The sequence below is a fragment of the Monodelphis domestica genome, chromosome 5 (genome assembly GCF_027887165.1).
Source record: "Monodelphis domestica isolate mMonDom1 chromosome 5, mMonDom1.pri, whole genome shotgun sequence".
Lineage (NCBI taxonomy): Eukaryota > Metazoa > Chordata > Mammalia > Didelphimorphia > Didelphidae > Monodelphis > Monodelphis domestica.
Window position 1 is genome coordinate 102,212,351 of NC_077231.1, and position 25,235 is coordinate 102,237,585.

General features: G+C 54.2%; 2 protein-coding genes and 1 long non-coding RNA gene across 4 annotated transcripts in view; 1 reads left to right on the plus strand and 2 right to left on the minus strand.

Annotated features, from left to right (window-relative positions):
* The window catches only part of NPTXR (neuronal pentraxin receptor), a 41,407-nt gene extending 37,336 nt beyond the window's left edge, over positions 1–4,071 (minus strand). Inside the window, exon 1 of the mRNA XM_056800642.1 lies at positions 4,006–4,071. Coding sequence (XP_056656620.1) covers positions 4,006–4,071 — 66 coding nt within the window. The remainder of the gene's footprint in view (positions 1–4,005) is intronic.
* A 3,420-nt stretch (positions 4,072–7,491) lies between these two features.
* On the minus strand, positions 7,492–24,201 carry CBX6 (chromobox 6). Its single transcript, XM_003341955.4, has 5 exons — positions 24,074–24,201; positions 23,835–23,878; positions 23,475–23,540; positions 23,281–23,347; positions 7,492–13,150 (listed from the first exon to the last, which is right to left on the minus strand). The coding sequence occupies exons 1-5, from the start codon at positions 24,140–24,142 to the stop codon at positions 12,095–12,097; spliced, it is 1,302 nt and encodes a 433-aa protein (XP_003342003.2). The 5' UTR covers positions 24,143–24,201; the 3' UTR covers positions 7,492–12,094.
* LOC103099434 (uncharacterized) lies at positions 17,192–24,752 on the plus strand. Of its 2 annotated transcripts, none has more exons than XR_008912153.1 (3): positions 17,192–18,466; positions 18,895–19,168; positions 21,473–22,354. It is a non-coding gene; the product is annotated as an uncharacterized LOC103099434 (long non-coding RNA). The 2 variants fall into 2 exon arrangements; XR_008912152.1 differs by lacking the exon at positions 21,473–22,354 and adding an exon at positions 23,864–24,752 and having other exon boundaries at positions 17,194–18,466.
* Positions 24,753–25,235: the final 483 nt, after the last annotated feature.

Genomic DNA, 25,235 nt, shown 5'->3' on the forward strand with positions numbered 1-25,235 from the left:
CAGGAAAAAGCAGTGTATAGCTATACTCACAAACTCAGGAGTCAGGAAATCTGAGATCAAAGTGAGCCTGGGAGAAGCAAACAATTCGGGGTTATAGCAGAAACTCTAGGAGCAGAAACTGAAAGTTGGAAGGGACCTTGGTTTACAGATGGGTAAACTGAGGACTCAGAAGTAAGGTCAAGGAAGTTGTTATGCCAAAAGTAAATCACAGGGAATGAGGGCCAAGGTGGTCATAAGGCTGTACTGAATCATTTCCTTCTGATATGACTGCAGGATCCATCCTGGGCTCTAGAAGGAAGCTGAGTTTATGTGCTAGGATTCCTCTGGCCTGTGACTCTCCATCAGCCCACTTGGATTCTGGATGCATCCTCTACTTACACCTCCCCCCCCCAACACACACACACACAAAGTCATGTCACCCAGGTTGATCTAGCCACAGGATTTAATGATAGAATTCCAACTGACCTAGTTGCCAAAGGGCACCCTCCCTTCAGTGCCTCAGTATTGGAACACAGAATCAGAAATTTAGAGCTGGCCAAGGGCTTGAGGATCCTGGCTTTAGAGTTGGGGGAGAAAAACAAACCTAAGAAGCCACATGATTCAGATCCCCCATTTAATGGATCACAAAACTGAGCCCAGGAGAGTCTAATTTGTCTGAAGATGCTCAGGTTGTAAGTGGCAGAGCCAGGATTTGAATTCTGTCCAGCCTCACTACACTCCCCCTCATATTGGTTCTCAAGAAGAGAAGTTCTGCATGTTGTAATCTAGTTGGGCAACTATCCCTGACCAGAGAGACTGGAATAGCCAGAAGCTGTTAGAGCAGCACTTTGCAGGATGATTCAGAGTGGCTCTGGGCTTTAGGGAGCTTGAGGGCTTTTATACTGAGGTAGGCAAAGGGCTCTGAATCCCTTTATTTCCGTACTAGACTAGTGTAAGCAGACCCACTCAGGAACAGGTCTAGGGAAGTTAAAGAGGAATCAGAAGTGCCATCAGGTAGCAGAGTGGATAGAAAGTCAGGTCTAGAGACAGGAGTTCCTGGGTTCAAATCTGGCCTCAGACACTTCCCAGCTGTGGGCTGGGCACAGTCACTTAGCCCCAATTACCTAGCTCTTGCCACTCTTCTGCCTTAGAATCAATACTAAGATGGAAGAGTTAAAAAGACAAAACTGGGGTTGGTAGAATTCTTTTGGCACTAAACTTAAAGAACATGTTAAGGAACTATTTCTGTTTCTCTCTCCTCCCTCTAGAGAAAAAGGGCCATTTGTTGGCCATCTGCCTATGTGCCACACATTTTTATTATTATTATTATTCATTAATCTCTTACCTTCCATCTTAGAATCAATACTAAGTCTTGGTTCCAAGGCAGAAGAACAGTAATGGCTAGGGAATTAGTATTAAGTGACTTGGTCAGGGTCACACAGGTAGGAAGGGTCTGAGGTCAGATTTGAACCCAGGACCTCTCAGCTTCAGGCCTGACTCTCTAAACTGCTGAGTCACCCAGCTGCCCTATGCCACACTTTTGGATGAGTCTTAATGGCTTTGTGAAGTAGGTAGTTATTATAGAGATAAGTAGAGCCAGGAAGCAATACATCCTTAGCTAAGCCTCAAAAACTCATCTTCATTAATCTGCCTGGGACTGGGCAACTAGAGCTTTGTGCCTGGGGTGAGGGAGAGCGACACCAGAACCAGAGCCCTGGAAGTAGTTCTTCTCCCTGCTCGGTCCAGCTTCCTCCCTCTAGAGACATCCTAAAACACTCTTATCACAGCTCTACCCCTTCCACCTTGTGCCCTGTTACACACGTTTCTGGCTACAGCTCTGTAGAGGAGCAGAACAAGCCCGAGTTAGAATCCCAGCTCCAACACTTCTCTATTCCGTTTGTTTCCTCCATTTGGAAATGGGGGGGAGGGTGGGCTAGATAGCCCCTTCCATTCCTTCTGGTTCTATTGCTAGGAGTTTGTGACCCCAGAACCAAGGCTCCAGCTCTTGGACCAGAGGGAGGCCCCTCACATCCCTCTGGCCAGCAAAGGCCTGTGGGAACATCTCCATCTCTGATCCCCGAGATGTGGTGGCACCATCTCTGCCAGCCCTCCCTGCAAGATGTCTGACCCCCCCCCATTTCTATCTCCTGGAAGAATGGGCTTGAGCATCCTTCAGAGAAAACCTGGCCTTAATGTGCTCCATATGCCTTCGTGTAGAATATTAATAATACCAGCTCGGTACAAAATGTTCCACAGTTTTTCTCCAGGGAAATAGACCTTGTATCCAGGAGACTGACAAGAGGCATTGAGCAGACCTGCAATGAGCCATCTTTCACAGGATGGGAGCTTTAGAGAAGGTTAAATGGAAGCCAGCATGTTGTGAGGGGCTGTGCAGAGAACATGAGGCTGGAAACAGGCACGCCAGGGTTCTGGGCAGAGCCAGCTCTGTGTGCAGCTGGGGAAAACAGGTGCCTACAGGATGGGACAGGAGGCCCCCTGCCCAAACCCTCTCCCCTCTGGCAGGCCACCATTAGTCTCGGCTCCCTTTGGGCATCCTCTGGGAAAAGAGGGATGTAAGGTTGGCAAAGTGGGAGGTGGAAAGATGAGAGAGGCTTTGGTAGGGGAAGAAGGCTGGCAGAAGCAAGGGGTGCTCATTAGCAAGAAGTCTCCTGCCGTCTCTGACAGCCTCTTCTGGCTCTCTCTCAGGATTGATTTCTCTCTCATGCAATGGTGGCCAGAGGAAGAGGGGCCCTTATTTCAAATAGACTCTCTCTAATAGGTCCTGCCCTTCTCCAGTGCCTTTAAGTCTATCCTACTTTGTGGATGCATCATGGTCACTGACCTCTCAGAGCTCCAGATCTCCATCTCCAACTACCTCCAGGCCATACTCGATGTTCTACACTAGCTTTAAATGCTCTGAACCCTGCCTAGGATGGTCCAGGAGTCCCTTAAAAACAGCAGGGGGGGGGGGGGCAGCTGGGTGGCTCAGTGGATTTAGAGTCAGACCTAGAGATGGGAGGTCCTAGGTTCAAATGTGGCCTCAGACACTTCCTAGCTGAGTGACCCTGAGCAAGTCACTTAATCCCAATTGCCTAGCCCTTGTGGCCCTTCTGTTTTAGAGCTGATACTAAGTTAGAAGGTAAGGGTAAAAATTTCATCAAAAATCAAAATCATGTCCCCAAATGGAGTCATCATCCCCCCCTTCCAAAAGAATCCATTTCCTTTCCAATCCCAATTTCCTCATTTATTCTCTGTCTTTGTGTCCCAGCATGTGCCTGACACATAGTCCACTCTTTGAAAATGCCCATTGAAAGCTTGGCCCCCAAGAAGAGGTCTGAGAAGGGGCCCCTCCTTCCTTCTTCTTCATCACCAGTGGGGGAGGGGAGTCCGGGGAGCAGAGCCCCGGAGAGATGGCTCGTCGTGCTTTTCTTCCTCGATTGCTCAATTTTGCTGATATTTTTTCTGCTTCCTCTTTTTCTCTTTTAAAAATTTGTTGTATGGAAAAGCCCCCAGGGAGTGGGGGGGAGGTTGGCGGGGGGCTGGGGGGGGGGCTGTGGTATAAGGAAAAGTAGGAGCCATAAAGGCCAATCATTGCTTTATTCTTCCTCTCCATCATCCGGGCTAGAAAAGGCAGGTTTAGGACCTGAAACTTCAGGATTAAGGCGACGCGGCCCCCTCCCCCAAGCCCAACCCCACCTTCTACGTGCTGTCGGGCCTGCCCGCTCCGTAGGCGACAAACTCGCTTTGGCCGTCCTCTCGTCCCTGCCACCTCCTCGAGGATCCCCGGCTCCCTCCTGATGGCACAGCCTCCCTGGCCGCCCTCTGAAGCCCTGCGTGAACTTCCTTTCAGCTCCTTCCTTTCTCCAGTCCTCCCCTCCACTCTCTGGTCCTTGTTCCCTATTGGCACCGCTAGGCTTGTCCTCTGCCTCCATGGCTCAGGAACTCCTTCTCCAAGGCTCACTCAAGCCATATTTTCTGCCCGATCGGCATGGTAGCCCTCTTTCGGCAAATCCAGAGCCTCCTCACCGGTCCCATGAGATTAGGAAGCCCGTCACCCGGAGCTTTCCCAGGTGCCTCCTCCTCATCTCCCATCGAGCAGATGTCTGCTGCCACTATCTGCTCGTCTTCCCGGTCCCACCGGAAGAGGTGACCCTTCTCCTGGCCTCTACATGCAGAAGGCCTCTTAGAGCGCCTATACACCTTCTCGCCTCCTGATTGGTCTACCTGCCACAGGCCCTTCCCCCTCACACTGTCCTCTCCTCTATCAGAGTGATTTTCCTAAGGGACTGTCCGATAGAGTTCTCCCTCCCTATCTCTCTCTCCCCCTCTCTCTGCCTCCCTCCCTCTTCCTCCCTTTCTTCTTCTCTTTCTCCCTCTCCCTCCTCCTCCTTCTCTTTTCCTCCTCCTTCTCTCTCCATTCCTCCCTCCCCTCCCATTTTCTCTCTCCTCCTCTTTGCCTCTGTCTCCCTCTGTCTCCCTTTTCCCCTCTCCCCTCTCCCTTTTTACCTATCTCCCCCTTCCTCTATCTCTCTCTCTTCCTTTCTCCCTCCCCTTCTCCTTTTCTCTTCTATCATTGTTCTTTCTCTCCTTCCTGTCTCCTCTCCCCCATCCCTCTTTATCTCCACCCCCCCCACACACACACATTCAACAAATTTTAGTGGGTTCCAATTACTTCAAAGATCAAACCCAAAATATTCTGGCATTCAAAGCCCCTCAGAACCTGTCTCCCCGCCGCCCCCCCCCCCCCCCCCGCATTCCTCACCAGTCTCCAGTCTTCTTATCCCTTATAGACTCTTATGGATTGTGTGATACTGGCCTCCATATCATTCCTTGCATAAAATACTCCATCTCCCGAATCTGGCATTTCCTCTGGCTGTCCCCATCCCTGGAATTCTTCCATTATTCATTTCTGCCTCCTCACTTCCTTCTAAAAATTTGCCTTCTACAGGAAGCCTTTACCTACCCCTCTAAATGTTAACACCTCCCCTCTCTGACTGTCCTCAGGTAGAGCTGTCTGCCTGTTATGTAGGAAAATGAGGCCCAGCATGAGAAAATAAAGACAGGCCTTTCCCATCTGCTTTTGAAGATTACCCAAGAGACCCTGTGAAAGGACTCAGAGCCATGAATTTAGAGAAGGTGTTATCCTGAAGCAGGTCCTCAATGATCTCAGCAGAAGAGAGAACGAGACCAATTTTATCAGTGATCTCCAAATGCCATGATTGATTGTATGACTGAGAAATCAAGGTCCCTGTTCTTTATCTCTGTGCCATGTGTGCTGGGATCTAGAGTTAAGAGTTGGAGGATGATGGAGAAAGAAGCTCAAAGAGGGGAAAGTGACTCAGCCACTCTCCTACTGGAGTCACTGGAGCTCCAGATCTAACAAGAAAGCCATCTAGTCCAATCTCCTCATTTTGCAGATGAGGAAGCAGGGTCCCAGGGAGGCTGTCATTTGTCCAGTGTCTTCCAGTGAGAGATGACCCGTGCTGTTTGCTTTAGAGGGAAAATTTACCCTTCAGTGTTGGTACGGTGGCTTTTTGTTTCCACACAGAAGTTCAGGAAGCCAAATCGTTTAGTCTAGGTAGATTGGAAGGAATTTCATGGATCATTCATCCACACTTGCTCACTTAGTGATGATGAAACAGGCCCATAAAGTAAACTGAGTTGCCCAAAGTTAGTTATTAGAGCTAGAATTCAAATCCATGTCCACTGATTAAATTGTATACGGTCTGTCATTTTCCCTCCTAGCTCTGACATTCTAAGGTACCCTTCCAGTCCTGACATTCTCTGCTCTCAGCCCCCTTGCAGTCCTGCATTCCCTGTTCTAAGCTCCCTCCTAGTTCTGACATTCTCTGTTCTAAGCTCCCTCCCACTTCTGATGCTCCCTGTTCTAGGAGCTTTTCCAGCTCTGATAATAAAAGTTCTGATGTTCTACATTCTTTAGTCTAGTCCATCCTTAACATTTCAAGTTCTAACATTCCATGATCTAAGGCCTCCCCTAGTTGACTTTTCATCCAGGTACTTCCCTCTGCCCTTTCTCATCCTATGGGACTCTCCTCTATGGCTTCCCCCAAATCCTCCAAAGAGAGGCAAAGGCCTGACAGTGCCATGGGATGCTCAATTGTCCATCTCGTGAATGACCTTTGTTTGTTTAAAACCATCCCCTTCTATTTTAAAATCCATAGAGTCCAAGGCAGAAGAGCAGGATCACACAGCCAGGAAGTGTCTGAGGCCAGATTAAAACCCAGGACCTCTTGTCTCTAGGCTTGATGCTTTACTCACGGTGCCACCCAGCTGCCCCTCTTGAACGGCCTCTTATACAGCTTAAGCCATATATAAATGAGTGTTCAATGAATGTTTTTTGTTCATTCCTTGTTTCCTCCACAACCACTGCAAGGCCTGATGCCTTAGACAGAAGCTTTCGATCAGAATTTATTGTTCTTCCCAGTTGAGTGTTCCCAGATGGGTCAGAAAACCTCTGACAGGCCATCCCACTGCAGCTGGGCAGGGCTGGGCCCAAACCAGACCACAGAGAGCTAGCCTGTAGCCCAAGATGCCCCAACAAGAAAGTTCTGCCTTCACGTTTAGCCTCACATCCATCCCTCCAGTTCAGGGAACCAGCCCTCAATTCAGTTCAAATCTCCAATGGCACAAGTGTTTGCTATTGAACTCCTCAAGGCAGCTTGGCCACCTCTGGGTCTCTGCTTCTTCCATTTAGACTACCAGGTTAGGCCAGATGGCTTTAAACTTCCTCCCAGTGAAGGACCAGCCCTGGAACCTCTTTTCTCCCTTCCCTGACCCCCTTGCTCCTAGAGCTCCTGCAGACCAGTTAATGAAGAACCCGTTACCACACCCTAGAATGTGCCAGGAACGGATAAGCCCCAGCCCCAGGAGTTCCTGTCAAGTTCCTGTTCAGTCCCCCTGCCCCAGGAATTCCTGTGCACTCCCCCTGCCACAGAAGTTCCTGGTCACCCCAGAATCAGGGCTTGAGCCATTTTTTGAGTGCCAAACCCAAATTGCAATTTGTTTAATAAACTTCCTCCTGTGTGTTACATTGTTGGTTATTGTTTCATCCTTGGGATCAATTCACCAGGCTCTTCACCAGCTCTGACACTACTGGTTCTAAAATCCCAGTTCTCCCATCCCCTGTTCTAAGGTCCCTCCCAGCTCTGAGGTTCCAGGTTCTAACAGTCTTATTGATTGACATTCTATCAGAGGAAAAGAGGAGGGAAAGGGAAGTTGGGATTGGTGCTGGCCAGACTCCTTCTTGCTTGGGGTCCATCCAAATCTTCACAGATGCTGGGCCGTGGTCCTGACTCCCAAGATCAGGATGGAGCCATTGAGATAAGGCAGGTCAAGAAGCGTGTTTTAAGGCACCTACTAAGTGCCAGGCACCAGGCACTGTGGAAAGGAAGGTGTCTCCATGGTTGGGAGTCCCCCCCACCCCGCCCAAATCCATCCTTTAGAAAGAAAACCAGAGACACCCCCAGGCTGGGGGCTAGAGGAAGCTGGGGCTTTGGAATGTAACAATTTATTGGGGGGCAAAAATAGGCTTTGAACTCCCCATTCCTGGCATTGATACAATACTGAAGAGCAGCAGGAGAAACAAAATGTACAATACGAGAGTAATTAGCACAAAAACAACCAGGAAAAAAACCCAACGGAACAAAAAATAAAGTCCCAAACCCCGAGACCAACCATCTTTTCCACCGGAAACATCAGCTGGGGAAGGGTGGGCCGGGCGAGGAGGCTGAGGTGCAAAGCAGAGGCAGGGATGTGGGCCAGGGAGGGGGTGTGCTCCCCCCTGCCCTGGCTGGCCCCCATATTCCCTCATCCCTAGCCACTGGGAGGGGGGGCCAAGTTTAGCCAGCTGGGCGCTGGATGTTCAAACAGCGAACACAGGAAACCAAGCCAACACACTCCATTTTGGAAATGAAAAGATGACAGGCCCCCCTCCCAAAATAGATATAGATATGTATGTGTATAGATTTATATATAGAATTCATTCGTGCACAATGTTTTTCATTAAATGCGTTTTTCTTAAAAATCTAAAAAAAAATGATAAGATACATGATTCCACTGAAGGGCATGTTTCTCTTTCGTTTTGTTTTGTTTCACCTTTTAAAAATGAAAACGAGTCTCCAGCCACCCCGGCCTTCCAAGGGCTCACTTGGATGGAGAACGTTGGCACACAGGAAGGCCCCCCGGGCCATCCCTCCCCGAGCTGTGAGCCCCAGGAGGGGCCGGGCTCCCCAGCAGGAGAGGGAGGGCTTTCTTCAGGAACCTGGGTGGGGACCTTTCTCCCTTCTTTTCCGCTTCCTCCCAGGCCCAGGCCAGGGGCAGAGAGGGTCTCCCAGAGCCCCGGGGGGTGACCTAGGGCCAGTGCATGAGAACCCAGAGCCACACGGCTGGAATCCGACCAGTCTGGTCTCTCCAAAGCAAGAAGTGCAAAAAGGTGGAAGAGGCTGGGCTGGGCTTGGACAAGGGGAGGGCCCAGGCTGGCACGGAGGGTGAGGAGAGGTGCTCCCGACAGTCCAACAGGGCAGACCACCCATTCTCACCTCTCCCACCCAAGAGGGGAAAGGCTGGCCTTCTGGAGAGCCCGTTACTGTGCGCCACAGTGGGGGAAGGCCGCCCGCCCTCCCTGCTCACCCAGAGAGTCCAGGCCCTCCCCGCTGCCCCGACTTCCTTTTTTCCCCCTTCAAAGAGCAGCACAAAATAGGGCAAAGAATCCCCGACTTGGGAGTCAAGAGATCTGGGTTCAAATCCCAATTCTGCTGTTTACCGTGTGACCTGGGGTAAGGTGCTTTCTATATCCAGGCCACAGACTTCCTCATTTTAGAAAACATGGGGGGGAGGGGCTGGATCTGGTTTCATCGATGCAGGGAACGTCCGCCCAGAAATCAGCCCAGAATGTCTTCTATCATCAGAGCTGACTTCGGCAAGGAGGCTTCAGTGACTTGCCCAGGGTCACGCAGACAGGATGGGGGGGGGGGCAGCTCCAAGGGAGCCTCTCTGTCTGCCATGCCAGCTTGCCCCTCCCTTTGAAAAGGTAGCAACGATGCCTGCCCCCACCCTGCTTCTCCAGGACTGAGGCAAGGATGGGGAAAGTGCTCTGAAAACTGTAAAGCGCTATAAAGAGATCCTGTGGGCCCCTCTTCCTGCCCCTCCTCCTTTTTGGGCCCAGCCCCCACCTTAGGGGCCCCCAAACCAGGTCACAGGGGGGAGGAGGGGAGAAGGCCCTCGGGGGATTCGCCCAGCCTGGGCAGGAGAAGCCTCACGTGAGCCAGACACCAGGACAAGGGAGGGGGGGCGGGGTGGTGAGGACGACCCAAAAGGCTCTTGTGGGCGAGGGGGAGTTGGCATACAAAAATAAAAACAAGAGAACTGCGGCTTCTGCCTGGCTAGTGGGCAAAGGGAAAAGCAGTGGAGGCCCTGGGATGGGGCTGTCGGTGGGGATGACCCCTCCCCTCTGGGCAAAGATGCTGAGGGGGGAGGCCCCCCTCTGCTTGGAGACACCCTAGGAGGAAGGAAGTGTCCAGTGCCCCAAGGGGAGCCGCTCCTGGGCCTGGAGGGTTGGGGTGGTGGAGAGGAATGTCCTACCTCTAAAGCTCATCTTCCCCCCTGGGCTCTTCTACCAGGCTCCTCCATGGGAGTAGGGGGGCCTCTCCCCAAGGGGGCTGCAAAGACACTGCTCTCACCCCATCCCATGCCCTGGCCTCTCTGCTCTTTGGGCAGGGCCCAGGTAAGGGTCCCTCATTGAGGTCTAGCCTCTAGAGGGAGCCACCCTCCAGCTCCCCCTCACCCACAAAATCCAGTCTTCCTAAGTGAGCCCTGCGGCACCTAGGCCTGGCCCTCAGGTGCTCAAAGACGCAGGGAGCCAGTGGAATCTGTCCTGGGTGAGCCCGAGGTGTCTGGACACGGTGCCTCTCACCTCAGCCCCTTCTTCTCCCCCAGGACAAGGAGGGGGGTTGTCTGTAGACCCGTCGGGGGTCCACACCGACCTCTCTTCAAGCTGGGAGAAGAGGAGGGACCCAGGCGGGCTCCCCAACGGCTCCAGGGGTAACCTTGCCCTCTCCTCCCTCTCCTGGCTTTCCCACCACAGCTGTGCAATCACAAATATTATTATTATTTTTAAATATCTCTTTCTTCCCCCTCCCTGGAGGAATTCCACAATATTTTTTCTGTCTTTTTTTCCTTTTCTTGTAAAACTAATTCTTTCGCTCTCCCATCATAAAATCACCTTTGAAAACACGACTTTCCCTCCCCCCTACCCTTTTTTAAGAAAGAAAAAAATCTCACGAAGGACAGACTCTCAGAAAACACGTCTCGAGGGTCCCCGGGAAAGGCCAGGTCTAGGCCAGCTCTTCCGAGAGGGATAGCCGGCCGGCACTTGGACGGCCAAGCAGCCAGGGGAGGGTTCTGGTCCTTTTCAGCAGGGGAGGAAAGGATGGGCCCGCACGTCCCAGGCCCTGCCCAGGCCCACCCGAGGGCCTCTGTCCCCTGCCCCTCACAGGCCAGCGGCCCTTACTTCTAACTAGTCCTGAGGGGGGCCGGGCGCGACAGCGACAGTCCCAAGGGAGGGCACATGTGAGTTTCCTGTCGGGGCTCTCTTTCCGCCTCTCTGATTTCTGGAGTCTCTCTTCCCCCACCCACCCTCTACTCCCCACAATACACACACAGACAGACCCACAAAACAACGTGTGCAAGGACACACACGCACACGCACACACAGGATCAAGCAAGAGCCCTCTCGGATGAGCTGCATCTACTCCCCCAAACAGCTACCCACTAACCGAGAACAGCATATAATCTGGAAAAACAGGGGCACCCCTTGGCCAGCTACCCCTTCATCTGCAAGAGGAGGAAGGCTCTGGGGCTGCTCCTTCCTGGGGGGATGGGGGGAAGCTGGGCAGGGGTTTCCTTCCTCGAAGGCCAGCTCTCGGGGTCCCCTAGGCCCAGAGCAAGGAAAAGGCCCTGATGTTCCGGCCAGGCCGCCCAGACGCCATGAGGCCCCCCACAAGGGGATGCTGGAAGAATTGCTCTGGTCAGGAAGCCCAATAACTGCTCCTGCAGCCAGTGAAGGAAAAATGGGGAACAGGCTTCTGCCCCCAGAGACACTGGAGCACCAAGAGGGGGGGTGCGAGGGGTGGCAGGAGGAAGGAGGGGCGGGAAGGGGTCCCCCACAGCACACACATACACACACAGGCACATACACGCCAAAATGCGATAGATAGACACGCGCAGGAAGGACAGTGTCCCCAGCGGGCTCTGCTAGCACCTTTGGTTGATGAACTCTGGGGGCCCACTTGGAATCCTGGGTGTCTTTGGAGGGAAGGGGGACCCCCCAGCCTATCTCCCCAAAGGGGGATCTGGAAGGAGGGCTGGTAGGAGATCAAGAGGAGGCTGGCCACTGGGGGGCTGGATGGATGGCAGGCCAGGGGCTGAGGGGTGTTCCTGCCTCCCAGGGCCCAGCGGCTGCCCGGGCTGGGACACGGAGAGGTGGGACCCCAGACGGGCAGGAAGAAGTCCCTCCATTCCCAAACCTAGGAGTGGTGGGGGGCGAAGAGGACGGAGTTAGCACCCGGTCTGGGGAGAGTGGAGAGGTCTCCAGAGCACCCCTTCAGCTGCCAATTTAGCACCGAGAGTGAATAGCCGTGAGCTCTGGGTACGGGGGTCCCGGTGGGGGGGGGCAGGAGAGACCCAGAAGACCAGGGGGGCTTGTCCAGGTGCCAGCTTTGCTGCCTGGGTTCCCTGTGCTGCCAGACGAGTGGTAAGAAGCTAGGGGCGGCAGCACTGCGGGACGGGGGCCCAGCTGTGTCGGGAAGGCTGGAGTGAGGAGCAGGGAAGAGCAGGGAACAGCCGGGACCCTCAGCCTGGGAGGGGACAAACCCCCTCCTTCCCACACAGTCCCGGGCTCTCTCCCAGCTCGGGCAGCCCCGCCCCCTCCTAGGGTGGGGGCGTCAGAGAGAACTGGGGTGCAAGGGAGCCAAATGAAATCAGCAAAAGACAGGCTGGGAGGCTGGGGAGGGGGCAGGAGGGGGAAGAGCATTAGAGGGGATCCCCACGCCGTGCCGGCCAGCCCCCCACTGCCCCTCGGGGTGGAGACCGACTCCTTTCACTTGCTCCCCGCGCCGATCCCTGGCCCTGGCCCCGGCCCCGGCCCCGGCCCCGCCCCCGCGGCCCCCTGCGCCACCTTCTCAAAATCCTCCGGGTTGCAGAACTCTTTGATGGTGACGGTCAGGAGGTTGCTGGTGACATCCGTGACGACCACGTTGGAGCAGGGCGACATTTCGGGGCGCCAGTCCCCGGCCTCCTGCTCGGGGTCGGAAGAGGAGCCGGGGGGCGAGGATGATGGGGGCGTGTGGCCCCCGTCCCCGCCTCCAGGGGGCGCCCGCTTGCTGGTCGCCGCGGACTCCGGCGGGATGGACAGGTCGAGGACTTCGGACTCGCGCCAGTCGGGGACCGCCGGGCTCAGGGTCTCCGGGAGAAGCTTGGGGGGCGAATCGTCGGGGTCGGAGGAGGAGTGGGGCGTCGGCGAGGGACATCCCGAGGAGCCCGAGCTGCGGACGTCGTAGGGGGCGGCGCCCAGGATGAGCCCTCGGGGGGGCGGGGCGGAGCCCTGGGAGGAGCCGGCCTCGGGCTTGCCGACGGGCAGCGGGGGCGCGGCGGGGCCGGCCGGGGGCTTGTTGTAGATGGAGAAGGCCCCGAACTTCATGTGGCGGAGCTGCGTGCGCAGGACGCTCTCGCTGAACTTCTTGCTCTTGCCGATGACTCGGTTCCGGGAGGGGATCTTGGGGCGAGCCAGGGGCCCGCCGGCCGCGCCGCCGCCGCCTGCCGCAGAGCCCTTGGCGCTCTTGTCGATGACTTTCAGGTTGAGGATGATGCGGCTGCGCTTGGGCTCCCGCGGCTTCACCTTGCGGTTGATGATCCTCACGGTCTCCGAGAAGGGCGAGATGGGCGGCCTCATGCCTGGGCCGGCCCCCGGCCCTCCGCTGCTCTGGGGGTCCGGCCGGGGCAGGGGGCGGCGCGACATTCGATGGCAGCGACGGATGTCCTTCTTGAGACGATGCACCGCGGCGCTGGAGTGCAACTTAGGGGACGTCGCGCTGGAGCCCGGCTTGACCGAGAAATGGACGTCGCCGATGCGCAAGGCCTCGGCCTGGGCGCGGGCCTGTAGGGGTGGGAGCAGGGAGGGAAAAGGTGAGAAGCCCACCTGGGGCCAGGCCAGGGTGCTGCGGAGGCCGGCTCTGCTTCTTTGGGCCTCAAACCCCCGCCCAAAAGAGAGGGAGGGCTGGGTGGCTCAGGGGATGGAGAGCCAAGCCTAGGCACGAGAGGCTCTGGGTTCCAATCTAACCTCAGCCTCTTCCTAGCCGTGTGACCCTGGACAAGTCGCTTAATCCAATTGTCCTAACCATTCTTCTGCCTTAGAACCCATACACAGTATAGATTCTAAAATGGAAAGTAAGAGTTACTAAAAAAGAAAGTAAGACCCAGAGACCGACAAAGATGACTTCTAAAGAGACTCCTTCCACGCGCTGGGACCTGGGCATGACAGGAAGGAGGCCTGCCTCCCCTGGCTCTCTTCTGCCCTCTGGTGGAGAAGCCAGGCCTCCTTCCCTGAGGTTTGCAGAACCTTTTGAATAGTAATTATCTCATTAGGTCCTCACAATGACTCTGGAAAATAGGTAGGATTATTGTCTCCATTTTACCAATGAGGAAACTGAGGTAGACAGAAGTGACTCCTCAGGGTTACATAGCTAGGAGTGTCTGAGGCTAGATTTCCTAATTTCAGCTTGCTGGCCCTTATCACATCCTGACTTTCAGCTCCATTCCATTCCAAAGCATGAAAAGCCTACTGTGTGCCACAAGAGACTCTATGATGGGCACTAGGAGAAGTCCTGGGTGAGTTTAGGTGAATGGGTGATTAGGCACCAAGAAAGATACCACCCGGACATGATATCAGATCATTAACATATTAGATAACACATGTGTCATGGGGAATCTTGGGGAAAAGGCTCTTACTATGGTGCCACTGGGAAGTTTTTCTGAAGAAAGTGATATCCAAGTTGAACTCTTAGAAAGGCAGATTGGTTAAAAACAATTTGTGTCTAATCAGAAGTTATTGATTCTAGCTACAATCTTCTTTTTGGTTCTTCTTTGTAATCAAGGCAGCTAGATGAGTGGATAGGAACACTGAGCTTGGAGGCAGGAAAATGTGAATTAAAATTCAGCCTCAGGCCCAAAGGGTGATAAAAGACTGTCTGCCCTTTGATCCAGCCATAGCACTGCTGGGTTTGTACCCCAAAGAGATAATAAGGAAAAAGACTTGTACAAGAATATTCATAGCTGCACTCTTTGTGGTGGCCAAAAATTGGAAAATGAGGGGATGCCCTTCAATTGGGGAATGGCTGAACAAATTGTGGTATATGTTGGTGATGGAATACTATTGTGCTAAAAGGAATAACAAAGTGGAGGAATTCCATGGAGACTGGAACAACCTCCAGGAAGTGATGCAGAGCAAAAGAACCAGGAAAACATTGTACACAGAGACTGATACACTGTGGTACAATTGAATGTAATAGACTTCACCATTAGTGGCAATGCAGTGATCCTGAACAACTAGGAGGGATCTAGGAGAAAAAACACTATCCACAAGCAGAGGACAAACTGAGGGAATAAAAACACTGAGGAAAAGCAACTGCCTGACTACAGGAGTTGAAGGGACATGTCTGAGGAGAGACTATAAATGAACACTCTAATGCAAATACCAACAACATGGAAATGGGTTGGAATCAAGAACACACGTGATAACCAGTGGAATCGCACGTCGGCTATCGGAGAGGTAGTGGGGCGGGGAGGAAAAGAAAATGATCTTTGTCTCCAATGAATAATGTTTGGAAATGACCAAATAAAATAATGTTTTAAAAAAAATTCAGCCTCAGACAATTACTAGCTGTGTGACTCTGGGCAAGTAACTTAACCCCACTTGACTCAGTTTCTTCATCTGTAAAGTGAGCTGGAAAAGAAAATGGCAAACTACTCCAGCATCTCTGCCAAGAAAACCCCAAATGGGGTCCAAAGAGTTGGAAATGACTGACCCAGTATTGTAACTTGAAAGTCACAGAGCTGGAAGGGTCATGATAAACCACTTAGTACAACTTAATTTTCCAGAGGAAACTGATGAGGGTCAAGTGATTTGCTCAAAGTCATCTAGGTAGTAAGTATTGGAGGTAGGATTTGAACCTAGATATTCCAACTCTTAGAGCCAGTGGTCCCCCCAAAACTATACCATATAATTATAGGTGACTATTAAGTTCATAGCAAAAAATAAAATAAAAAAAAGAAAGAAAAGGAGCTTGGAAATTTGGATTGTGAACACCCTTGAATGCTAAGAAGCAAAGAAGGTTGAATCTTATCCTGTAAATAATGAGTCATTGCAGATTTTTGAGCAGAGAGGTGATAGAGACATCTGAGAATCAGGAAGTTATATAAAGCAGGAAATCAGAAATGACTGGAAAGAGAAGAGAGTAGAAGAGAAACAGGAAGACCTGGAATAGACTGAAACAGTCCATGTGGGCATGCATGAGAGGGAGCAAGCCTAGGGCATGGTATTGTGGACAAAGCAGAAACTTACTAGGCACTAGGTTACAAGTTAACAAACTTGTAAGTTACACAAATATAAATTATACAGATATAAGCTACTAAATTGTAGGTTATGGGAATGTAAGTTATAGGAATATAAGCTACTAAATGTAAATTATTCAAATGTAAGTTACTAATTACATCAATGTATTGTAAGTCACACAGAATTTAAGTTACAAACTTGTAAGTTACAGGAATGTCAGCTACTAAATATAAATGATATAAATGTAAGCTACTAAGTATAAGCTATATGAATGTAAGTTACTAACTAGTTACACTAATGTATTACTAATGTATAAGTTACAAATTTGTAAGTTACACAAATGTAAGTTGCTAACTTGCAAATCATACAAATGTTAGTTAAATAGATGCCAGCTACTAAGTATAAGTTACAGGAATGCAAGTTACAAACCTGTAAATTATACAAATATGTTACTAACTTGTAGATTATACAAATGTAAATGACAATCTAAATTACACAAATTTTAAGTTACTAAAGGAATAGTCACTGGGTGGGAGAGGGGAAACAAAATACCAGTTCTATTAGAGATGTTCAGCCTTTTCCTGAGAGAAGGTAGTATTGGGTTGGGGGGAGCACAAGGGAGGAGGAAGGGAGATGAGAAACCTGAATTCTTTGTATCCTTGACTCCTGACCCCTCCTCCCCCTTCCCATACCCTGCCAGGCTCAGCTGACCTCTGGCAACACAGCTGAGGGCAGATAGCTGTGGGAAGCTGTGCCTGGAAGGGCCAACCTTAACCATGACAGACATCTGGAAAATGTTTGTTGAATGAATGCTATTTCTGTCTTTTGTGAAGTAGAGGACTGTTCCTTTATGTTTATGGATGGTTACCTGGCTACCGAGGATGGCTACTTGGGACAAAGCCTCCCAGTATATGGAGATAAGAACATCCAAATGCCTTACATTCATCAGACTTGGGACAGTATGGCACAGCAGACCCTACTCTGACCACTACACTTGAAGTCAGAGGACCTGGGCTCAGATCTAGTCTCCCAGAAATCTCTGTATCCCAGGGGCATTTGAAACTCAACATGAAAATAGAACTCATTCTCTTTTCTTTCAAACCTTCCCCTCTTATAGCTGATAGCATTCCTCCCCTCATTTGTGAAATGTAAAGGTGGAACAAGATGGTCCTTAAGACAATGTTCCTTGTTCGGAGGCAGGGGCTGGGGCTCGGAATTCTCTCATTTTATAGCGGAAGGTAAGGAGGCCCAGAACGTGGAGATTATGAGGATCTTAGATTTAGAATGAAGGGAACACAGCAGGCCATTGAATCCAGAGGGGAAAGCTGAGGCCAGGGGCAAGATAGGATCATAGACAGGACCCTGGAAGGGGCTTTGGCGGTCAGCAAATCCAACTCCTTTATTTTACAAACGAGAAACTGAGGGGGGGGGGCAGCTTCGCCCTTGCCCAAAGTCCCCTGGCTTGTAAAGGCTACGGAGGGGCTGGAGAAGGAGCAAGACTAGCAATCAGGCGTCACAAAGACTGGGCAGCCTGGCCAAACACAAAGCTCTGAGCGTGCTCCAAAGTCAAAGATAAACAGACCCAGGAATGTGCCCTCCTTGGGCAGGGCCAATAGGGAGGGAGGCTGAACCAGCCTCCTGCTTCCAGCAGCGCCCTGGGCTACAGGCCATTACTGCCCCCCCCACAAGAATCGGGGCTCCAAGGTCTTAGAGCAGGGAGCCGGCGAACCCAGCTAGGCCCCAGCTGACTGCTGGAAGGGCCCACGGAGACCCTCCCAGCAAACTGAGTCTCAGAGAAGAGGGGCACGTCCTGTGCTAAGAAAGGCGCGGGGCCTCAGCGGGGTCTCCACCACCGAGGTCCCGGGAGTCCTGGGAATCACTAAGAACTCATCCCTCCGGCCGGAGACGCAGCCTTCCCAAGCTTCAAATGAGCGGGAAGGGGCCAGAGAGGGAAACCGAGGCTCCTTACAAGGGGTGAGGGCTCCGCGGAGAGGGGGATCCCAGCTCCGACCTCGATCCCCGGGTCCGAGGATTTCCTCGGCTTCAGGGCCAAACCCCTAAGCAGGCTCCCTCAGCGTCTCGCTCCGCGCGCCTAGCCCCCCCTCCCCCAACCCCCTGGCGGACAAGGCACGTGTTTGACAAATGGCCCTTCGCTCCTTTCCGCCGGCGACGATCCTCCTGGCCACACGGTGGCACTAGAGGCCTCCCTGGCACCCGGCCCAGATGAGGGCGTCGGAGCATGTACTTTACCAAGAGCCCCTCCCGGGGCCTACGTTTGTTACAAGGATGACGACAAGACAGCTCAGATGGGGGACGGGTGGGGGAGGGAGGGAGCAGCAGCAGCTCCCTTGCTTTCATCAGCGTTGGCTAAAGGAATGAATGAAGGCGCTGCCGGTGGGTGACAGAAGGGACCCGCCAGGCTCCGGTCCTCTTTCCTCGCCTTTACAAAGGAGCCGACCGAACGTCGGGAGGCCCGGGTTCAAATCTGCCCTCGGAGGCTGGAGTGCCCCGCCCCCTGCAGGGGCTTCCTGGATGCCAAGCTGTGAGACCCTCGAGCTAGTGAATTGGCCTCTCTGGGCCACCGTCACAGGGCAACACTGACCTCCGGGCGGGCGGGGAAGGCTGGGCGAGCCGCAGAGCTCTCCAGAGACGGCCCACAAGTTCACTGGCATTATCATCATCATCGCCCGGGGGAGGGGGGCGGGGTAACTCTTAGGGGTGCCCAATCGAATCGGATCCGTCTTCCTACCCCCCTCTCCCAACTCCTTTAGGCCTGGGACTGCGACTGCATTTATTAAGCGCCAGCCGGCCCCACGCAGAAGCCTGCCCTTACTAAGCCTCTACAGTATGCAGGAAGATGAGGTGAGATGTTTCTACCCTCCCTCACAATCAGCCATTCAACAAACATTCATTCTGCACCCACTGTATGCCCCATCTGCAGGGCTGCAGAGAAAACGGGCTTAATTGCGAATGTTTGAGATTCCTGATGGGGGAGGGGGGAAGGTCGGGCCTCTCCCTTAGTCTCAGTTTCCCCCTCTGTAAAATGGGAGTGTTCGACAGATCCATCTCTAAAGTCCCTTCCAGCTCAACCATTCCCAGCCTTCATCCACTCCACAAACCTCGATCACAGGCCCCTCGGGGCTATTTCTTATCCTTCCTTCCTCTCCTCTCCCTCCTCTGTGGTCCAGCCAAACTGGCTTCCAGAGGGGTGGGCGATCTCCTTTCTCCAAGCCTTTGCCCAGGTCGTGGCTTCTGCAGGAATGCCTTCTATTCTCATTTTTGCCTCTTAGACCTTCAGAACTGAGCCAACTCCTACTGCCAATCGCCTCCCCACCAGCCTGGGACGTGTATTCTGCCCCTGCCAGCAACCCACACGTGAATAAGCAACACACTCGTGGGAATGTGCTGTAAGAGGCCTGGAGTGGAATTTCAGGGGAGGATGCCTTCCCGCTGAAGAAATCTGGGAAGGTTTCCTGGAAGAGGAGGCTTAAAGGAAGGATAGAATTTCCAGAGGAAGCATTTGTTTACTTTGAGCTGAGGGGAGACTCATCACCTGATATCACAGTAAGAGAGGAAAAAAAGGGCCCTGTGAGGCCTTCCAGTCCAACACCTTCATTTCACAGAGGGGAAACTGAGGCACAGGAGTGGGGAGGATCATAGGAGCCTGAAAGGAGTCTCCAGTCACCTCATCCATACCCTTCCATTTCACAAATGAGAAAGTGACTCTTCCAAGTTTAAATGACTATTTAAGTGTCAGTTTTTGATTTGATTTGAACCCCCAAGCCCCCCATCTCCAAGTCTGGCACTATGGCACCCAGCTGCCTGAAGGGGCCTTGGAGGGCAGAGACCAAGAACTGCTCACATTTCTATGGCTCTCAGATCCAATAATAATAATAAGGCTGAGGCAACTGCAGATAGAGCTCTAGGCCCAGAGATGGGAGGTCCTGGGTTCAAATGTGGCCTCAGACACTTCCTAGCTGGGTGACCCTGGGTCACTTAACCCCCATATCTCAGCCCTGACCCCTCTTCTGCCTTGGAACGAATGTTCAGTATTGATTCTAAGGTGGAAGATAAGAGGAGAAGAAGGAAAAGGAGAAGGAGGAGAAGGGGAAGGGGGAAGGGGGAAGGGGAAGGGGAAGGGGAAGGGGGAAGGAGAAAGGAAGGGGAAGGGGAAAGGAAGGGGAAGGGGAAAGGAAGGGGAAGGGGGAAGGGGAAGGGGAAGGGGAAAGGAAGGGGAAGGGGGAAGGGGAAGGGAGAAGGGAGAAGGGAGAAGAGAGAGGGGGAAGGAGGAAGGGGGAAGGGGGAAGGAGGAAGAAAGAAGGCAGTGAAGAGGCACCATCGTGGAGTCAGGAAGACTCACCTTTCCCAATTCAAATCCAGCTCCAGACACTTACTAGCTGAATGACCTTGGAAGAGTCACTGCATCCTAGTGACCTCAGTTTCTTCATCTGAAAAATGAGCTGGAGGAGGAAATGACCAGCCAGCTGTGGGACCCTGGATAAGTCACTGTACCCCGTGGCCTCAGTTTCCTCCTCTGTCAAATGAGCTGGAGAAGGAAAGGGCAAACTGCTCCATTATCTCTGTCAACAAACCCCCAAAGGGCTCAGGAAGAGTAGGGGGCCTGCGAAAGGCTCTGCCACTAAGGGAGGCGCCACTGCTGCTCCCCATTTCACAGATGCAGACACGGAGGGGAGGTGACTGGCCCAGGGTCAGTCTGGCAGGGGCAGTACCAGAACCCAGGAGGTGTGGCTGGAGGCCGGGCGCTCTCCAGTCCTCTTGGTGCTGAGCAATTGGAGATGGCTTCATTTCCTTCCTGCAGAGCCAGCTCAGAGGACCTGGGTTCAGCTGTGCCGCCTGCCTGCGGGGCCTGGAGCGACTTGCTTCCCTGCTCTGACCCTCGGTCTCTTCCTCCAAGGACGGTGCCAGGAATAGCCCCATCCTCCAAGCTGCTTCCCTTCCCTCTCTCTCCACCTCCACCTGCTCATCTGTAAACTGTGTTGGAAGCGGCCTGGCTGAAAAGGGGGGGAAGCTCTGGGGTGGCCCCTCTTCCCTTGACTGACATTTGTCTCTTCAGGAAAAGTGGCCCGGCAGCCCGGGGGGAGGACCTGGGGGCGGCTGGGTCTGGCCCACGAGGAAGGAGGGGGGCTGGGAAATCTACGGTGGGAGGGCAGGTGGGGAAACCGAGGCAGGAGGAGGGCAGCTGGAAGGACCTCATCCCAGGCCGACTCCTGGCCCCTCTGCAAAGCCATCCTCAGCTCAGGCCCAAATGAGCCCCCTGGAAAGGCAGATAGAGGCCTCCGAGGCCTCCACGAAGCCCCTTCCCGGCTGGACGGGCCCCTCTGGCTCCCCCGCTAGAATTCTAAGGGCTCTGGGATGACTAGATAATATATAAAGCTACATATAATTATATATAAAACTATATAATTACATAGAACTATAAATACATATAACTGTAAAAACTATAACTCCATCTAATAACTGTAGAGCACCCCTAATTGGGGGAGTGTGGGGTGGGAGAGGGAACAGTCATCTAGCCTCTGCTTGAACACTTGCAGGGACGGGGAGCTCACTACCTCACAAAGTAGCCCTAACTCTAGGGGAATTCTTAGGCCCGCCTCCTGACCAAGCCAACAGTTCACATCCTTGTTCCCCAAAGCAGGCAGGCAGCATGCTGCTTTCCTAGGCAGCCCAGAAGGACCTTCGTGTCTCAATCGGGTTCTTCACTCAGTCTTGGGTAAAGTCAGAAAAAGGGACTTTTCGGAGGAAAATGTGACTGGCTTCCCTTTGGGTCACTCCACTGGCATCTGTGAGGTGGCGGGCACGCGGGCCTTCCTTTTTCTTTTTTTAAACTCTTATCTTCTGTCATAGCATCAATTCTAAGGCAGAAGAGTGGCAGGGGCCAGGCAGCTGGGGTCAAGTCCTTTCCCAAGGATCACACAGCTAAGAAATGTCTAAGGCCACATTCGAACCCAGGTCCTCCCGACTCCGGACCTGGCGCCCTACCCACCGTGCTCCCTAGCCGCTGTCAAGTGACTCTTTCTGAAGCTGACGGATCAAAAACCAGAAAACCACCCCTAAATGTCTGATGCTTCCTTCCTGGTGTAGTGGGGGGGGGAATAGAGCGTCACACGCCCCCCCACGCCTCCGCTCCCTACTTGTGTCTGCAGCTCCCACGGGCATCCCTCGCCTCGCCAGGGCAGAGCCCTCTTTGCCCCCTGCCACCCCGTGGCCCAGCTCGGAGCCTGAACAGCTGTGACGTCCCCTCTGTGACTGTTCCCTTATCTGTGAGATGGTGCTGAGGCCGCCTGGATGCCCCACCTAACAGGGCAGGCTTGGGATAAACGGGACATTCGCCACTCTGAGGCTAATACTACACGATTGCTTCCGAACCCGGCATTTCCCTGAGGCGCCCAAGCGAGGCCCTGTAGAGCCCACGGACGGATGCTGGATCCCAGAGTACAGTGCCCCGTACCCGGCCCTCCTGTGCCCCCAGGAGCCTCCCTCCTCTGCCCTCCCCCAAAAGGGAAGGGGCCTTACAGGAGTCTAGCACTAGTGCCCTAACATCAGCACACCAAGGGGCCTGGGCCGTCACAGTGCAGAGCCAGAACTCTGTACCTCAGAGCGCAGAAAGCCTTGAACACGAGACATCAGAGCTGGGAGGGAGGGGGCTGAGAACAGGGGATGGCAGAGCTGGGAGGGAGCTTAGAACAGGGGATGGCAGAGCTGGGAGGGGGCTTAGAACAGAGAATGTCAGAGCTGGGAGGGGGCTGAGAACAGGGGATGGCAGAGCTGGGAGGGGGCTGAGAACAGAGAATGTCAGAGCTGGGAGGGGGCTTAGAACAGGGGATGGCAAAGCTGGGAGGGGGCTTAGAATAGGGGATGGCAGAGCTGGGAGGGACAGAAAAGGGGATGTTGGAGGTAGCTGTGGCAGCTCTTAGCACATTAAAACGTCTCTAGAGATGAATCAATTCAAAGCTCTGAATTTTACAGCTGAAGAAAATGAAGGCAGGCTTGGAGGCCTGCAAAGAGGATCTGCCTAAGATCAGGCAGGGAGAGCGGGGCCCCCAGTGTTTACTTTCCACCCTGGAAGCCCCCATTCAGCTTCTAGGCCAGAGCAGCAGGGTGGGTCTGTGCAGATGTGCCCAGGGGGAGGAATGGGGGTGGGGGTGAGGGGAGCCTCACTATGGGCCAGAAGGCAGGAGGCCCAGACACCAGCGCCTGTTCTAGTTTAGGGGCTCCTGCAGTAGGGGAGGCCCCATCTGTCACCCACCTCCTGACAGCCCCTGGTCAGAGGCGCCTGCTTTCTCCCAGGCCCTCCCCAGGCCCCAGAGCTGCCCCCAAACCACAGAGCGGCTCCCATAGACCATCTCCTAGGCCCCCCTCCTCTCCTCCACCCCTGCAGCCTTTAGGACCCCTCAGAGCCCCCAGCTCCTTCCCAGGAACTCCCTGTACCAAGCAAAGCCACAAGGACTACAGAATCTGGCCAGGGGCCAAGGTCAGGTCTGGGCCATCTGGGAGGGCTCCCGGCCATCTCCCCAAGTTCAGCCAACTCAAGTAGTTCACCTAGCCCCCCTCCCCCACTTTACTGACAAGCGGGGCCGGCCCTGGGGCCCCAGAGACTGGATCCCAGGCCAGCGGAGGAGGGAGGCTCCGAGGAGGGCGGTGGACCAGATTACCTTCAGCAGGAAAGTTTTCGGCTTGGGTCCCCTCTTCTTCGGCCCATACAGTTCCCGCTCCCTCTCCCTGGAGAGGAGAGACCCCAACATGAATTGAGAGGTCCCCCCCAGCCACCTCGTCTCTCCTTCCACTGCTCCTGATGCTACACTCCTCGGGCCCCTTCCCCTCCGCCCCGCCGCTACCCCCAACTCACTTCTGCTCGAAAGCTGCAATCAACCTGGAGTCCAAGATGTTTTCCTCGGGTTCCCAAGTGCTGTACCTGTGAAAACACACATGCCGAAGGGGGGGAGTGGGAGAGGGGCGCACACACCAGGCCGAAAGCAGAGCGAGCCTCCCAGGCTTGCAAGAGACTCCCCGGAGGGCGGGCGGGCAGCAAGCAGCCAGCAGCCAGCAGCCAGCAAAGCGCTGACCAGGAGGGCACGGGCACCGGGCGGCCCCTGCCGCTACTGCTGCAGGAGGGAGGCAGGGAGGGAAGAAGGATGGAAGGAAGGATGGGAGGAAGGATGGGAGGGAGACCCGTGGCTCTGCAGCGAGCGGCCCCCGCGACACTCACTTGATGGCCCAACCTTTCCATTTCACCAGGTACTCGATGCGTCCCTGAAAAACAGAGAGGAAGAAGATGAGGAGGAGGAGGAGGAAGGGCGCAGTACCGAGGGAGGCAAGCAGGCAGCACAGTGCAGGTCAGCGCCCGGCTTGCAACGCACTGACCTGCCCCCACACAAACACACACTGCCCGGGCCCGGGGCCACTGGCTGGGCAGGGGCCCGGGGTACGGGAGGGGCAGCCGCTCACCTTTCGGATCCGCCGCTTGATGATGGATTCGGCCGCAAACACCCGCTCTCCCACTGCAGACAGCTCCATCTTGTTCAGCAGCGCCCACAGCCCATAATACTTGAGCTCCCTCCTCCCGCGGCGGCTGCTGCACCGCTCGCGCACGCGCGCCCCGAGCACCCAGACTTAGACACGCTCCAGCCCCGGGCCCCCGCCGCTCTCCGGCTCGCCTTCAGTGGCTCGCGCTGCCGCGCGGGCACCACGTGACTGGCACCGTTACCAGGGCCTACACCTCCCCGGGGGCGGTTGCTAGGGAAAGGGAAGAGCGCGCGCTGGCTCTTAAAGGGACCCCGCCCCCGAGAAGACTTGGAGAAGGGGGGAGGGAAGGAAGAGGGGGAGAGAGAGGGAGGGAGTAGAGAGGCAGGAAGACAGGAGGAGGGAGAGGGGCGGAGGGGAGGAGGGAGAGGAAGAGGACGGGGGTTGGGAAGTAGAACGGGAGGGAGCAAGAAGAGAAAAAGGAGAAGATGAAGAGGAGGCTAGAAGGAGGAAGAAAGGAGGAGACAGATGTGGGAAGGAGGATGGGAAGAGAAAGAAAAGCAGGGAAGGAGGAGAGAGCAAGAAAGGATGAGGGAGGGGAAGAGAAGGAAGGAAGAAGAGGGAAGAAAAGGAAAAGAGGGAACCAAGAGGAAAGAAGGAAGGGGAGGAAGAGCTGGAACTCCTTTGCTTTTGCAAAGCCCTACGCCGATGCAATGCAGTAGTATAAACAGTACCCCCCAACCCCTCCCCCAGCTGCAAACCTCCGTCTTGGTCCACCCTCCATTTAACCATCCCGGGCCTCCCTCCGACCGTGCAGCCCCAGGGCTCGCCAGGGAGTCCGCGGGGTCTCTGGACCCTTCAATGGGGCAGGAAAAGGAGGCTCTCCTCCAGTTCACGTTTGCAAACAGTGACAAGGGAGGCAGCCAATATGCCCGCCGGGGATCGGTCGCAGCTGCTCCCTGGGGTTCCTCTAACATCTCCAGTATTTATTTCTGTCTGGGAGAGAGGGATGAGGTGGCCAGTCCGGATGCATTCAGCGGCCACCCAGCCAAGCCCATGCCCCGCGCCCCCTGGACAACCCCACTCCCCCGGGAAGGGAGACGTTACTGGAGGACACGTTATCTCTGCCCCTTAACCCTTCGGCTGC

What these genes read in the sequence shown, in the direction of transcription:
- CBX6 (XM_003341955.4), bottom strand. Translation starts at nt 24,142, where the DNA reads ATGGAGCTGTCTGCAGTGGGAGAGCGGGTGTTTGCGGCCGAATCCATC. An exon ending in TGGAAAGGTTGGGCCATCAA is followed by an intron (nt 23,541 to 23,834) that starts GTGAGTGTCGCG and finishes GTGTTTTCACAG; the next exon opens with GTACAGCACTTGGGAACCCG. An exon ending in ATTGCAGCTTTCGAGCAGAA is followed by an intron (nt 23,348 to 23,474) that starts GTGAGTTGGGGG and finishes TCTCCTCTCCAG; the next exon opens with GGAGAGGGAGCGGGAACTGT.